Genomic DNA, 14,204 nt, shown 5'->3' with positions numbered 1-14,204 from the left:
AGCTTTTCATGTTATTTGATCAATATATATTGTATTAACCCCATTAAATTCCCTTAAATAAGATAATTTAAATGGCTTGAAAGTACAAATATTTTACATCCATTACTATATCTAATCATTCACTCAATACTATGATTACTTCAGTATTAATGAAAAAGGTAATGAACATTAAAATTTAAATAAAAAACCATGATGTAGCACAGCTTCGGTCATATATAAAAAGGCCAAAAGGTATTCAGTGAAGAATTTTATGGCTTAAGTACAATAACTGCTCATACCGTGAACTAGCTGGCACGTGGGAGGATACAGCAGAGCGTTGAGGTGGCGGCACATGGGACAGTTTGGGGAAATGCAGATGTATAACTCTCAAGTGTGATGGAAATGAGGAAATCCAATCGGGAAGAAACCAGACACATGACTTCCTTGAACTGTAGCTTCCCACAGGGCAGAGAGAGATGTTGACTGATCATTGTTTCTGAATGTTTCCCATGTATCAGCTTTAACATTTTAAGAAACACATTCACTCTTGGATTCATATCAACAAGCATTTTGTGACTCTGCTGCCAAAAAAGAAAAAGATCTAGAAATATTGACCCTAAACCCCCAAATATTTTTCATTTGGACTTTACAGAAGTACCGCATTACTGCAAAGTGTCTGACCATCAAAGTAGACATGTTGTGCTTTTTCAATTTCCCTTCTTGTGTGATCTATAGATTTGTTTGTGTGTGTGTAAAAGTTAAAAGCCCAAGATCAGTGGTAAAGGGAGCTCCTCTCCTCCACAGAAAACACTTGTCGGGAGTCTGAGCGGTCATGTGACATCATGATGCCAAGGAAGTATTAGGCGGCAGCTAGTCTGGCATGCCATCCCAACAAAGCCGGGTAGAGCAAGGACAGAAGCCAATTAACAGAGGCTGGAATTGGTTGACCAATCACAACAGAGAGAACCGGCTGACCAATCAGAGGAGCTAAAACCAAGACTCACACAGAGGCTGAACAGATGCTGCAGTCAGATTGATGACTGAATGAGCATAATATGTCTCCTTCAAGAAAAAGTCCCATTCCCTTTGAAGCCTCAGAGTATCACTATTGTTTGTATCAATGTAGACAAATGTCCATTTCTGGGTTATGACGGATGAACACAGTGTCTCTTCCTATTTGGCTAATGCAGCATAATCACTTAAAAGAACAAGAGTATATCTCTTTGTTCCCTCTCTTCAGGTCTCATTCATTCAAACGGGCAAACAGTCATTGTGTGTGTGTGTGTGTGCGAGTGTGTGTGTGTGAGCGTGTGTGTCTTTTATGCCCTCTTCATGCCTCTTCCCATCAGGCAGGCGAAGATGGTCATCACCATCTTGGGGTTGACCTCCACCAAGTCTACAGGCAGGGCGTAGACCTTCGCTCCAATCTTCCTCGCCATTGAAACTGCATACCTGGTGCATGAAACGGTCAGTTAGGATCACGATGGCAAAGTAGTACATTAGAGAAACATAATGAGAAAACTCCATTTGCCACCTTTACATTTTTCTTTGATCAACTGTACATCACTGTGGTCTTTGAACTCACAGTTAACATCTATTGTGCATTTTCTCTGGTGTTCTGAGAAAACTGTAAAGTCCCTCCTGAAGACTCCCCTTTGCCTAATCTTGTCTTCTCTCTATTATTACATATTATTACATTTTAATATGTTATTTATATAATTTGTCAATGAACAGAGCAGGAAATTTAAAAAGAGGGTGAATGAGTTCATGATAATAGCCAACCGGCAAATACATGTATTTATTTTTAAACAAAACTGATTTTTGTATGCTTTAACGCAGTTGGGTCTGCCAAATCCTTTGGAAGAAATATGTTTTGAAATGCTTATAGCGGTGGTGGCATCAAGCAGATATGTAACCTATGAAAAATGTCTTTGGGTGCTTTTAAAAATGCTATATCGATAAAATGTATTTTGTGAGAGGAGCAGCAGACCGGAGCCTGGATGCCTGACGCAACTACAAGTCAGGTCAAGTTTTAGACACAGGTATAAGGACACACTGTGAAGCAGCCCGATGCAAACACAGTCAGAGAGAAGCAGGTAGGTGATTACTTGGCGTTGTCCAGTTTGTCTTCGTCCGACAGTGTTCCCGTTTTCACCAGCTCAAAGTTCACACTGTTTGGCTGGATGGCATCAATGATGTCCAGAACTGGAAGACTGGTGGCAATTGATTTGTCCTAAAACGGCAGACACACACACACACACACACACATATGCTGAATACAAAATTACAAAAATACATCATTGTAAGTGAGATATTCCAGCTGTTTTTATCATATCCAAAGAAATGCATGTTCTCTTATTGTAAAGTATAAATCAAACAGAGGTGAATTGTACCTTAAAGCTTTTGATGGATGAACTCTTTCCAGCTTCAGCCAACGTCTTATTAACCCATGAAATTATCAAGTCATCTCCTGCAACTTCTCCATGTCCAAGGTCTTCAAGAACATTCAAAGTGTACCTGCACAGAGTAAGATTATAAACGATTACATATCGCATTGTACATATGCCTCCAGATTATAACACCTTTGTGTAACTATGGTGAACAAACCCACCAATTGTCTACTGCCTGTTTAATCATCTACAACATCTCTAATATTCAGAGTCTTAATGCCACTAGATGCTGACTTTCTTTCCATTCCTGATGACCAACGTTCGATTGATTGATTGTGTTAGTTTCCCATGTAATAAATTCAAGTTTGATTATACAGAGTCAATTACCTCCTCATCAGCTGCCAGACCAGTGCCAGAGTTAGAGTCTCATTCCCATCATAGAGGTCCTGTCCCCCGATTCCCACCAGAGAGAAACCTGCTTTATTCTTCCCCAGCTCCACAGCATAGCTACAGTTTTCCATCTGTGGAACACACACACATACTTTTTCCTTTGTTTCTTCCTCACGTATTTCAGGTTGAAAAGGTGTTATTCAAAGGATACTTAATGGAGGCCAATAGTTTGTATATTCACCTTTTTTAAATGTCCTCCTCCTATTCCTTTGAATGGAGGGTGGTTGACTCTGTGGTCCCAGTCCACAGGCACCTTAATCCTTTCATAAAGCTGGAGGATCACCATGGCATCCTGCAGATCACTGCATGAACACACACATTAAATGGGATGAACATACACGTCTCTGTAAACAGTGAACTGTGCAGCAGGGTGGCAGTAAAATGATGATTACATACTGACCCGTAGATATGGTGAACATGAGGATTGACTCCGAGAGAGTTCATCCAGTTCCTGAAGGTTTTCTCCTCTCTGGTCTCACCTGGAGAGACAGAAAGGTTTGGACCTGTGTAGAAACTAAACTGAAGTGTCTGTGTGATAAAGGGATTATTTGTCCATGCTTACTCTCCAGATGCCAGTCCTGGTTCTCTGGTTTGGTGAGAGCTGGGTGTTTGTTGAAGAGCGTGGCTACGAAGGCCATGTTGAGCTTGGCGTTGCCACCCACAACATCTATAGCCGTCACAAACTGTCGGCAGCCGAGGCGGTCGGCCTGTTGGAGCATACACTCTGCTCTCTTCATGAGATCCTTCTCCTGGTAACACACATGGAGACATAAGCTGTCATTTGGGATAGACAACATTATTCTCATTTAATTACAAAGCATAGAACTCAAAAGTCGGGACATTTAGGAGTTTGCCTTTCACATATAAAGAACATAGCAGGAGGCTGTGTCCAGGTCACATGTGTTCGTAACAACAGACAAACATTCAGGCGTACCAACATATCGGTTGCACAACATAACATATAAAGTACTTTGCGGAGATCACGCTTGTTCTCAAAACTCCTTGACTTTACAAGTTAGCCTCTCATTCCTCTGTTTATTCTATGTGTATATCACTTGTTTTTCTTTCTGAGATATTTGTATTCTTTGGGGGTTTTATTCAGTTTTGCATCTGTTGCATGTTAGGAACTCTATCAACACTCTTGCCAATATCTTCCTGCTGTTCTCACATAGGCTCAATCAGACATTTAAGCAGGAAGCTTGGAGGAAAAGTTCTGAAAATCTCAGGAGCAAAAGACTCAGGCATTTGCGTTCTCATATTTATCCCCTCCGGAACATTTCAGGGGAAAATTCATTGCATGGCTGAAAGCAGTTTAAGAGGTTATCTCAGTTCTATACAAATGTCGTCGTTTCCACTTATTTGGACATGAAAAATTCTAAAGGCTGAAGAGACGGAAAAAAGAAAACGACATCACCAGAAAAATCTAAATTGAATTCTGCATGTGTGCGATATATGCAGTGATAAGCTCAGATTCAAAAGTGGGCTTATGGAATGAAAAAAAAAAAAATCTTAAGACAGCAGTTACATTTGGCAAATATAGCTGTCATACAGCAGTCAACACAATGCTTGTGTGTTTGTTTAACGTTGTAGAGTTTTACAGTGTATTTATTTTGTTATGAAAGAGAATGGGAAATGAGATTAGAACCTTGTCTAAAACAGGATGATATCATGATCCTAATATAGTCCTAACGGAAGAAGGACGTTCGACAGGAAGTCAGTTTCCACACAGCCTGATAGTCAAAAACAAAGCACCAACAGAGCTCAGTTTCAATGTACTACAGTGTATTTCTGTATGTGTTCTGAAGATTCCTAAACATGTTGATCAAGTGAGGTCCAAGTTCACTACTGATTTCAAATGTAATGCCTGATCTAAAATAAGAGAGAATAAATAAACTATATCAGGTCTCAAGATACAACATAGCATATTCTCTCTGTTTTCATATTTCCTTATCAACTTACATAGACACCAGTCATATCGACCTCGACTCGCGGAACGTCCTCTTTGCTGCCGTCTGGAGCGATCTGCTCAAGCAGGTGGAAATACGCTTTGGAGTCCTGCACAGAGACAGACACACAAAAACACACACAAGATAATAGACAGAGAAACACAATGTGACAGGGGCACACAATTAACAACAAGGATTATTACTTCAAACCACAAATGTCAAACTGTTCTTCTGTGTGTTGACTTTAAAAGCATTACGTTTTGAATTTTTACAGACATTGAACAAAATCACATGCAACATTAAATATTACAATAAACTGCTGCTATATACAATAAAAATAAATTTGAGAGTATTATGGTTATTTAATAATAACCATAATAGAGGGAAGAAATTCAGATTTTCGAGAATAAGGACGGGGCAAAATGGGCAATATCAGTAGAACAGCCTATCGTCTTTGTTAAAATTAGGAATGTGGAGCCTCTTTTTAAGCTATACTTTGGTATAAGTTTCACAAATAACAGATTACTTTATCTTTTGGCTCATCAGTGCCACATTATCAGGACTTTGAGAAGACTGAGCAAGAAACTGTGTCTAGTCTGAAGAAAGAACCACACAGACATGGAGGAAAGGAATGGAGCTCCTTCCAGCAGGGGTTCTCATATCTATTTATTTACAACAACAACAAATATCCTAAATATTATGATTGTTTTTCTAATTAATGAATGAATTAACTAATTCTAAAAAGGAAAGTAGAACTCACAGCGGTGCACTGAACATTAAGTTTGGGCCTCACAGGGACATTTCTTACCTTAATGTCTCCAGAAAAGTTTGATATGGACATGCCAACTTTCTTTAGGTGGAAATTGGCCCAGCGCAGCAGCAGCTCTTCAGGACTGAGTTTCATCAGCTCCTCCAGACTCTCCCCTTCCTCCAGCAAGGCTGCGATAGCTGTGAACACAAAGTCGAGCATGACTCTGGTTTGTTGGTGCAAATTTTGATGCAAGTGAATAATTCTTCTGTTCTATCTAATATGTATGCATGTACTTTTTTTTATTAGATAGGGACAGTAAATGAAAAGCAATGAATGATCTGACTAGCTAGGAATCAAACCACCCTACCCATTTATCCATCAGGTGGCCCCTCTACCATCTTTATGCTAAAGTTGCTACTTCATAATCTGATGTTACGGTCATTTTACCAGGAGAAGGACATTTTTGTCAGTATATGAACTTATTGTTATCACTACTTTTAAAATATCCACATACAATGTGTAGATGTGTGTGTATTTGTACACACCTTCATTGCGGCTCAGCTCTATGTCAGCAAACAGTCCGATCTTGATAATCTGCCAGAGGAGCCCGAGCACCAGGTGAGGTTTACCCTCCTTAAGATCCTGAGCTCCGATATTGACGACCTGGCAGCCGATGGCAGATGCTGAATTCAAGGCCAAGTTCAGATTCTCCTGTTGGAGGAAACAGGTAGTTGACGTCAGGAAGTGAGGAATCAAATAAGTTTCAAAATGTCCAACTGCTAATGATGAAGACAAAAGTTAAGATCGGATTTTTGGAATATAACTTATCTTTGTTTATTTAATAATGCTGGTATGAATGTGAAGTTAATTCATATTTTTGAATGGACCTCAAGGATGCCAGTTAAATTTATAATTTATTTAATTAAGTAAAAAAAACTGATTAACTAGCTAACCGACCTGTGTGGTGAAAGGAGTGAGTTTCTTTTTGTTGATGGTTCTCTCATCGATGGTGTCAGGAACAGAGATGTTGATGAGTTTACTGCAACAACAAAAAAGAGACGAAAATGATATGATGCAAAAGAAAAAGTAAAATATTGAAGTTAAGGATAAAATACTGATAAATACTTAATCAGTTATCAGTGCACTGAAAAACAGAGGAGTTGAGTGTTTACAGGAGAAATATTTTTTCTTGTATATGATAAAATGATAGGGATTACCAGATCAGGATGCCGTCTGACACTGCTTTAAACAGAGCTTCAGTGCTGGGGTTGATGGGCAGAACATGTGCACAGTCTGGATCCTTCTCCATAGAGGAGTTGATATAGTTGGCGAAGGCAAAGCGCTCCTGCTCTGAAATACAGAGGCCCTCAGTGTCACTTCCAAGGCAAAAACTCTCATAGATATGGTTTGGTGGCATTGAATACAGTGGGCTGCAAACCGTTTCATAGCTCTCTGTTAGTGTTAGACAAGTTATTTAGTTTGACTAACCAGAGATTGAGTGTTGAGTTCCTTCACTAGAGATCTCACTGGTGCCCCCGATGGCGACGATGCCTTCTTTTTTGTTGAGAGCTTTCCTGAAACCCTTGGCCAGGCGGTCATCCTTCAGTTCCTGGAAAATCTGAGCATATACAGAAAAACACACAATTTTAAAGTGAATCACAGTGTGGTTCCTGTTTATTGATCAAGACACAGATCAAAATAGGTAAAACACTTTTGTCCCGATGACTGTAAATAAAGATGGATGAAATGTCTACACTTCATATGAACGCTGACATCTTGTTCCAATGACGTAATTTGGATTCTTCTGCACAGTAGTGGTCAGAGGATAGAGCTGCGTATTCTCTTCGATACACATGCTAAACCAATTGCAAGTCAGTCTCAGCTGTCAATCATGACATTTCACCCTGTTTTTGACATGTACTTTTACTTTGGTCCATGTTCCATCCACTAACATGGAAGAGGCAGGGTTTCTGACCTATACTGCAACAGGATCATCAAGATGATTGGGCTTCAATTATTATATACAGTCTATGGTTGGTCCTTTTCCTAGTCGATCATTCATCCAGTAAGTAAGATAGTAAGTTGTTAGTTAGTTAGTTAGTCAGTTAGACAGTTAGTCAGTTAGTTAGTCAGTTAGTCAGTTAGTGTTACCTACAGCCGTGAACTCTTCAAAACTGATGCGACTGTCTTTGTTTCGGTCCAGCCTCTGAAGCAGTTCTCTGATCTGGTATCCAGGCAAAGAACAGCCCACCTCTTGGAAGAGATTCCCGAGTTCAGAGGCGCAGATGTAGCCATTACCATCCACATCTGGAGAGAGAGGGGGGTAGATGCAGGAAGAACGGGGACAAGGAAGGAAAACAGAGCAGTTGCTTTAATTAGAGCCCATGATGCTCTTCCCTTTTTCAGCAGTATCTTCATGACAGGTAGCAGGTCTGCTGTTCTAAATGCCACGTTTCTCGTTTTGGTCTGGATCTGCCTTTGCTTGTCTGCTTCACATATTTACACATGTTCCTACTTGTTTCAAAGAGAGGAGTAATCACTCCACAAAGTCTGCCTGTTCTTCATGATGAAATCTGCTTAGCATGAAGAGTGGAAGAGTTTCCCTAAAACCATAATGATGTCGACAGGATGGTCTAACTCATAAGTTGCATTTTGGGAATTGTAGGATCTAGCATCAACCCATATTAGACGTATTAAAAGTCTTAATATTGCTGCCTCTGCTCCTTGGAATTTTGGTTTTTGGTTTCTGTGTTTCTAACAAATCCTGCACAGAAGTACAACACTGAATCAGTAGAGTAGCTCATTTGATTATGGACTGATGAAGAAGGTTACAACACATACAGCACTTTCAGGGCAAGATTGAGCCTGTATCTCTATTGTACAACAACCACACTGATTGTCTACTCACACATACTTCTCATCCAACTCTGGGCAAAAAAACAAGAAGTGTATTTGAAAATCCTACTTCATTCCTCAACAAGAGGTGTGAGTCTTTCAAAGGTTTCATCTTTCGCACAAAATCAGATGTTTGTCAGATGTGCACACACACGACAATAACATGTGTGTGTCAGCTGCTTTAACTCCACTTCAGATGGGATCGATTTTTTTTACTCACCCACTTTCTGGAAACCCTCCCTGATCTCCTCGATCTCCTCAGCACTGACGGTTTTCGACATACTGACACCTATAAAATAAAACAGCATAACATTAAAGCACTGAAATACAATTTAATATACAACAAGAGTCGATATCTCTTTAGCTGTGGAAAGATTTCACATACCATGGTTAACACATATATAATATCATACCATTTTAAACATAAGGGATATCATCTATATTATCTTCTTACCTGCAGTATGTTGATTTAAGGTAAACTAGGGTTGAGATGACTGCTAGTCACTGTCACACATATAAATCTGCCGTTTCTCATTAGTCCAAAAATCTCTTTGTCTGTGTGTGTATTCATTAGAACCTGAATGATATATGCTAGTTAATAACGGCCAATATCAGCCTTTCACTGATATTTGTCATTATTGTGTTTTATTTGCTGACAGCTGTGCATTCATGTTTATATTTTACACTAAACAAACATGTTATTTTCTTACTATAAAATTAAATGTATTTGTTTATATTTGGAGTTTTTTTTATACTTTCTTTTATCTTAATAAAGTTTTATGGTTAAACGGTAAAGGCAACATCTCTAAAAACATTTATTTGTCATAAGGGTTTGACAACGACATCTTAGAAATGATAACTATATATATATACTGTATATACTGTATATAAATCTCCCTTGTAATCCTGTGGGTTGGTATGTCTTCCTCAAGCCCGGGTCCTCTACCAGAGGCTTGGGAGTTTGGGGGTGTGCAGTATCTTAGCTGTTCCCAGGACTGTTTACTTCTGGACAGAGGCTTCAGATATTGAACCTGGGATCGGGGCCACCCTCTCAGTTCGGAGCCCCTAATGCTCTTATTACCATGGGGATCACATTGCATTTCACCTTCCAGATCTGTTCTTGCTGTGCTTTCAGCTCTTGGTACTTGACAATCGTTTTATGCTCCTTTTTTCCTGATGTGACTGTCCGCTGGGTTTGCCACATCTATCACTACTGCCATCTTCTGTTCTTTGTGTCTCAGTGATGGCCACAGTAGGGATAGTGCTTATTGCTGCATTCACACAGCTGTAGCATTCATCCCAGTCAACAGGACGATATGGTTTAATCTCTCTTTCATGCATCTTTTTATGAGGCATGTCAAAATGACACAGATGATAACTTTTTGTCTTTGAAGCTAAAGATATTCAAGCAGAGAAGGAGGATCAAACGTCTTCGGACATAACAAACACGGACTTGTGGAGCAGAATGGCCGCAGGGCTCGGTTAGCCTTTGTATTTGAGTTACAACAGTCCGAAGGGTTCAGTGCTCCTCTATGTGCTTGGGTCAGCCTGGAGCCATACTGCTGCTTTCAAAGAGCACAGCCCCGTTGACTCAGCCACGAGTCAGACAGCAGCTTGATCAATTATACAAAGAGTCACTTAGCGTTACAGTTGCATAAGCCTAGAGACCCTTATGAAATTGAATAGGTTCATGTAGATTGCCTTTTCCTGTAAAATGATTCTGTAATGGAGCGCATTGGAAGATTTGTATAATGGCTTGTGTAGACAGCTATTTATGTTCCAGCTATTACAGATATGACACATTATGATACGAGTGACATGCGTCTGTTGTTTATATAAATGTTCATCTGCATATTTTACAGTAGCTGAAACTTAAAGAGTGATTTCACACGAATGACAAAAATATCCGTCTTTACCACTTAGATTAGAAGAACAATACTTTTATAAATTTGGCACAGTAGTTCTTTTAAGTAGTACTTATTTTAAGTTGGGTTGTACTATAAAAACAGAGTCAGAGAAACATCACGATCACAGATTGGTCGAGGGCATTTATCAGAGATATTTTGGGCTAAATTTCTGGAAAGTGTGAGGAGCTGGATACACCTCATTCATCTTTATATACGGTGGTTGGGATAAAACCATAGTGGCATTTAGCCTATAAGGACAGTGTTTGTTTGTTTCCTTGTTTGTTTATATATTTTTAGACTGGTGCTTTTTGCTCTTCCAATCAAATACAATATTGGCGAATGGTATATGGACACTTAATGCATCCACAAACATTGACAGCAGTTCATATTCTTCTCTCTCAGCAAATTTATAGATTTTGTGATAAATCATAAACACCAGCTCTATTTTTTCTATACCTCAGTTTCACATCTTTTGCATCGGTCTGGTGGAAGCAGCTGGGATCTCAAACCAAGGGTGATATCCACTAAGGCTTACCTTACCCCTATTTATGAGGAAGCTGAATGTATCAGGGCATGCAGAACCCTTCAATAGCACTTAATCTGATTAAATCTGAAAGTGGGATGACACTTTGAGCAGCAAGACGCAGGGCAGCGCTACGTCAGACAATGTTATAGAAAACATTAGCCCACATATACAGTAATAATAAATGATAGTGAGATTAGCCTGCACTTGATATGATTTAGCCAGAGAGTGAAGCTTGCTGCTGCAGGGACCAAAGCCCTGCTAGCTCAATGGAAGACAAAGCTGTTCAGACAAATCAAACATGATTAGTCTCAGGTATAAGTGGCATCTGACTTATAACTAATTATGTAGAAAAAGAGATCTCATCCTCTTGTCGGGGATGGGACTGAGAAAATTATAAATTTCACAGTTCAGATAAGTGATATCTGGTGTGACACAAAAAACTTCAAGTCATTTTCCATTCCTCCACTTCTGACTTATACTGAAAACAAGAGAAAAGATTTTGGCTGAAGAATAATCTTCCACAGATTTCCATTCACAGCCAAATAAGCAAATAGGCTTTGGTTGAGCATGAATATGCAAACGTATGGGGTTACATAGTCAGGCAGACACACGCACACACACACAACTTCTGCAACCTAAAAACAATAGTTTGCAGGTATTTTATAAGTTAATTATACTCAAGATATGTCTGTGATCTGTCATGAAGACATTATTTCTCTTTGGTATTTTTACACAATTTTCATCATTAAATCTTGATTGTTTTCAGTGTGAAATAATTGAAAGGAAGACTTTTTGGATCAGAGAGAAAAATAAATGCTGCCACCAGATGTCAGTAATCCAGGAAGAACAGACCTATTTTAAAGAAACCTGAGGCACATCCTTCCTAAGATATCAGGGGGGGTTTTCTTAAAGTGGAGGCTGGTTGGTTGTCTGTTTTTATGTCAGTCATATAATCAGGTAAATGCGTTATCAAATGACATGACACAGTACCACACAAAATTATTTTTTGTTAAATTTAACTCCACATGGGATGGAAATAGCACTAGTTATTCTACTCTGAGATTCAACACCACTTTTGGCTTACAGCACCAAGTGTTGTCCCAAGAACACAGATCGATCTTCCATCCGCTCAAATTGTGTCAAATTGACTCTTGGACACTGTGTCACTAACACTGGATGGTGTGTGTCCTCCAGATTTAGACTGTGAGGGTTCCTTCATCCAGTCACACCAGGCACCGTGCACATGACTGCAGGACGTACAGGACTCACACACACCCACACACACACACACACACTCACACAGTCTGAGTTTAGAATGACGATGCATTTCACATCACCATTCATCCTGACACATGCCTGCTGCTTTTGATCCACTGTCTCCAAGTCACTGTCTTATTCATTTCTAACAAAAACTAACATAAATGATCCATTTTATAAAAACATAAAATGTACTGATTAAATTTCCCATATTTTTAATTATTACGGTCTGTATACATTGCTTTGTTAATGCAGCTTAATAGATTAATGAAATGTTTACATTTTAGGCAAAATAGTAACATATGTATATATAAAAATAGCATATAAAGTCTATATGATACAGCTAGTATAGAGAACAATGTCAATAGTGTTCATAATATATTGATATATAGTCATACAGTGGCATTACAATGGCATTTGTACATAAGACTATCATTAATAGTCCCTTGAAATGTTGTATTGGAAGGAAATTGCATTTCCACATGTATTGTACACAAGTATACATAATCTAATCTACACAGCCAGCAAATATATAAATACTGCACATTGTCTCCACAGTTCTCATAAATTCTTCATCACACCAGATGCAGGCTGTTTGTGCCGCAGTGGGTCTGAATCTTATTTTCTGCAGCTCACTAACACAGAGCTGCGACAAGAGAAAACGCCCTGAAACAAGCTGCTCCCTCCCTCCTCTTACCTGAGGACCGCTGGTGCGAGTCAGTACAATCACCCGAGTGAAACGATCCCTGAGTCCGCCTGTCTCCGCTGCTCCGGCCCGTTTTCTTCTGCTGGCACCGCCCGGTGGAGAACCCCGCCCCTCCGCGCCCCTCGCGCCACTCCTTCCCCGCCCGAGCCTCCCCCTCCTCCCCGCCAGCAGCAGTCATGTCTGCATTGAACAAGTATGATCGATAGATTGTATATAAACAGATCTGATCTATAAACTGTATAGAAAGAGGTATGACCCATAGACAGGTCTGATCTATAGATTCTATATAAAAAAGATCTGTCCCATAGACTCTATATAAAAAGGTCTGACCCATATACTGTATATAAACAGGTAAGTCCCATAGACTGTATAAAAAAATTCTGACCACAGAGCGAGAAAAACAAAAGGCTTCCATTTGATATACAACAAACCTGTGTGAAGGGGTTGGGGCATCACCCAAACAAGATCCAATTAAATGTAGGTGTGGATGCAGATCTGGGGGCTGATCCAGGAGTTCTTCTCCCACTTTCTGTAACATTAAGGCAGGGTGAGTTTCATCTTTTTCACAGGGAATAATTCATCAGGCAGTTTAGGAGCCAGATATTTATGAGTGTGTGCTATTTGGTGTAGATCCACATAAAAATCTGGATCTAGTGAATTTAAATGCGCTTTTATAAGAGGACTGTTATGATGTGTGTTCTACAAAATCACATTCTAGTTGCGAATGAGTCACTATTGTTTGTCTGTTTTGCATTAAAGTTGAGAGCAGAAGCACTATATCACTTGTATGAAAGAAATTCTCCTCACAGTGTCAGGAAGATAACCTTTTAGAGTCACATCTACATTATCAACTCACTGAACAGTGTTTCACTCAGTTTATTTCACAGTCCCTGAGGGTTAACCTCACCCATCCACCACCTGATCAACATTATTGGCCCATACTCTTTGACTCATAGAAGACTCATTTGATAATCCTAAGAAAATGTTCAATTTAAACCTTAAAATATTGCTGATATACTGCAGGGTGACAAATGTCAGGTGAGTTTCTGTATATGAGACCAGTTTAGATGTAAGATAATAATGTGTGACCTGGGCATTGCAAATAAAAGACCATTACAGTGAGATGCTGAACAATTTAAAACCACCATAATGGATTGTGGCTGTAATCTGCAGTAGATTACTTATTATTCATTCTGTAAACATGCTTTATCAGTGTGTATAAGTGTGTGTGTGTGTGTGTGTGTGTGTGTGTGTGTGTGTGTGTGTGTGTGTGTGTGTGTGTGTCAGAGTTCTGCTGCTGCTGCCAGTCTCTACATGCAGGAATTCCTCCTTTCTCCCCACTCCTCCTCTGATTCCTTCTCATCTCATACCTCTCCTTCCTACACCTCCCAACCCCT

The 14,204-nt window shown here is 39.5% G+C and overlaps 1 protein-coding gene across 1 annotated transcript; it reads right to left on the bottom strand.

The window, feature by feature from the left end:
- Positions 1 to 526: 526 nt before the first annotated feature.
- On the bottom strand, positions 527 to 12,888 carry LOC128445937 (plastin-3). The gene is made up of 16 exons (XM_053428858.1): positions 12,799 to 12,888; positions 8,632 to 8,700; positions 7,672 to 7,823; positions 7,005 to 7,134; positions 6,734 to 6,866; positions 6,474 to 6,555; positions 6,062 to 6,227; positions 5,574 to 5,713; positions 4,779 to 4,874; positions 3,382 to 3,568; positions 3,220 to 3,298; positions 3,001 to 3,121; positions 2,757 to 2,890; positions 2,373 to 2,496; positions 2,088 to 2,212; positions 527 to 1,431 (listed from the first exon to the last, which is right to left on the bottom strand). The coding sequence occupies exons 2-16, from the start codon at positions 8,690 to 8,692 to the stop codon at positions 1,299 to 1,301; spliced, it is 1,863 nt and encodes a 620-aa protein (XP_053284833.1). The 5' UTR covers positions 8,693 to 8,700; positions 12,799 to 12,888; the 3' UTR covers positions 527 to 1,298.
- Between the last annotated feature and the right edge of the window lie 1,316 nt (positions 12,889 to 14,204).

This window comes from Pleuronectes platessa, chromosome 8, assembly GCF_947347685.1.
Source record: "Pleuronectes platessa chromosome 8, fPlePla1.1, whole genome shotgun sequence".
NCBI classification, from domain to species: Eukaryota; Metazoa; Chordata; class Actinopteri; order Pleuronectiformes; family Pleuronectidae; genus Pleuronectes; species Pleuronectes platessa.
The sequence above is the reverse complement of the archived record's forward strand: the minus strand, read 5'-3'. Positions and strand labels throughout refer to the sequence as shown.